At 41.9% G+C, this 813-nt stretch overlaps 1 protein-coding gene across 1 annotated transcript in view; it reads right to left on the bottom strand.

The window, feature by feature from the left end:
- The window catches only part of LOC119590706 (enoyl-CoA hydratase, mitochondrial-like), a gene marked incomplete at its 5' end in the record, with an annotated part of 6,651 nt that extends 6,085 nt beyond the window's left edge, over positions 1-566 (bottom strand). The window contains 1 exon segment of the mRNA XM_037939392.1: positions 521-566. Coding sequence (XP_037795320.1) covers positions 521-566 — 46 coding nt within the window.
- Positions 567-813: the final 247 nt, after the last annotated feature.

Raw genomic sequence — 813 nt, 5'->3', positions numbered from 1 at the left:
ATGACTGCAAAAAGTGAAGAATGTATTGAACAAAAAAAGCAACAAATCAACTTCAATACATAGGATATAAATCAAATTTATTGAAAATATAACAAAAAACTAACTCAATTTTAGTTATATGTACTATCACAATACCCCTTAACTAAAATATACATGAATAGCATAAGAATGAAATATTGGTAACTTTACATCCCATGAAAATATGGTGAAACTAAATAGATCATCTTCAATGGGGGCAGTGATAAGCCTACTGATTGGAAGCTTTAACAAATTTCAAGGCCAGTCCAGGACCTCTTATACTCATCAACAAACAACCTTTGCAAAACGTTATTTTTTCCTCTGGATGTCGAAAATAGATCTGATATTGATTAACAGTCTAATAAAATCATGGTTTTTAACATGTCACCTGTCAAGAGACAAATTATTCGGCCTCAAGTGATCTCCGGTGTTCCACGGGCCGGTGTTACTACGGAAGACCTCCGACCACAATCCCACCCAAACAACCCAAAAATCTCCCCACCTGAGGACATCTGCCTTGCCGCCAGTGAAGCCCATGATGTGTAAGACGGGGTGCTGACTCGGCCGAGGATGGCAGGCCGCAGAACGGACTGAAGTTGGATAAGTCTTGCTCTTGCTACACCAGCCATGATCGTCTCTGCTCGGCGAAGGTATTGTTGTGGTCGTACGTCTGGCTCTCGCGCGGGCTATCAGCTGCTTGGGCCCACACGTCGTACGCTGCCCTCGCTTACCCATTTTTTATGTGTAGTCATGATGATGATGTAATTTCACGGCACGAAAAGACAATACACACGC

The sequence above is a fragment of the Penaeus monodon genome, chromosome 27, assembly GCF_015228065.2.
Source record: "Penaeus monodon isolate SGIC_2016 chromosome 27, NSTDA_Pmon_1, whole genome shotgun sequence".
NCBI lineage: Eukaryota > Metazoa > Arthropoda > Malacostraca > Decapoda > Penaeidae > Penaeus > Penaeus monodon.
Note: the sequence above shows the minus strand (reverse complement) of the source record. Positions and strands in the feature narration are given on the sequence as shown.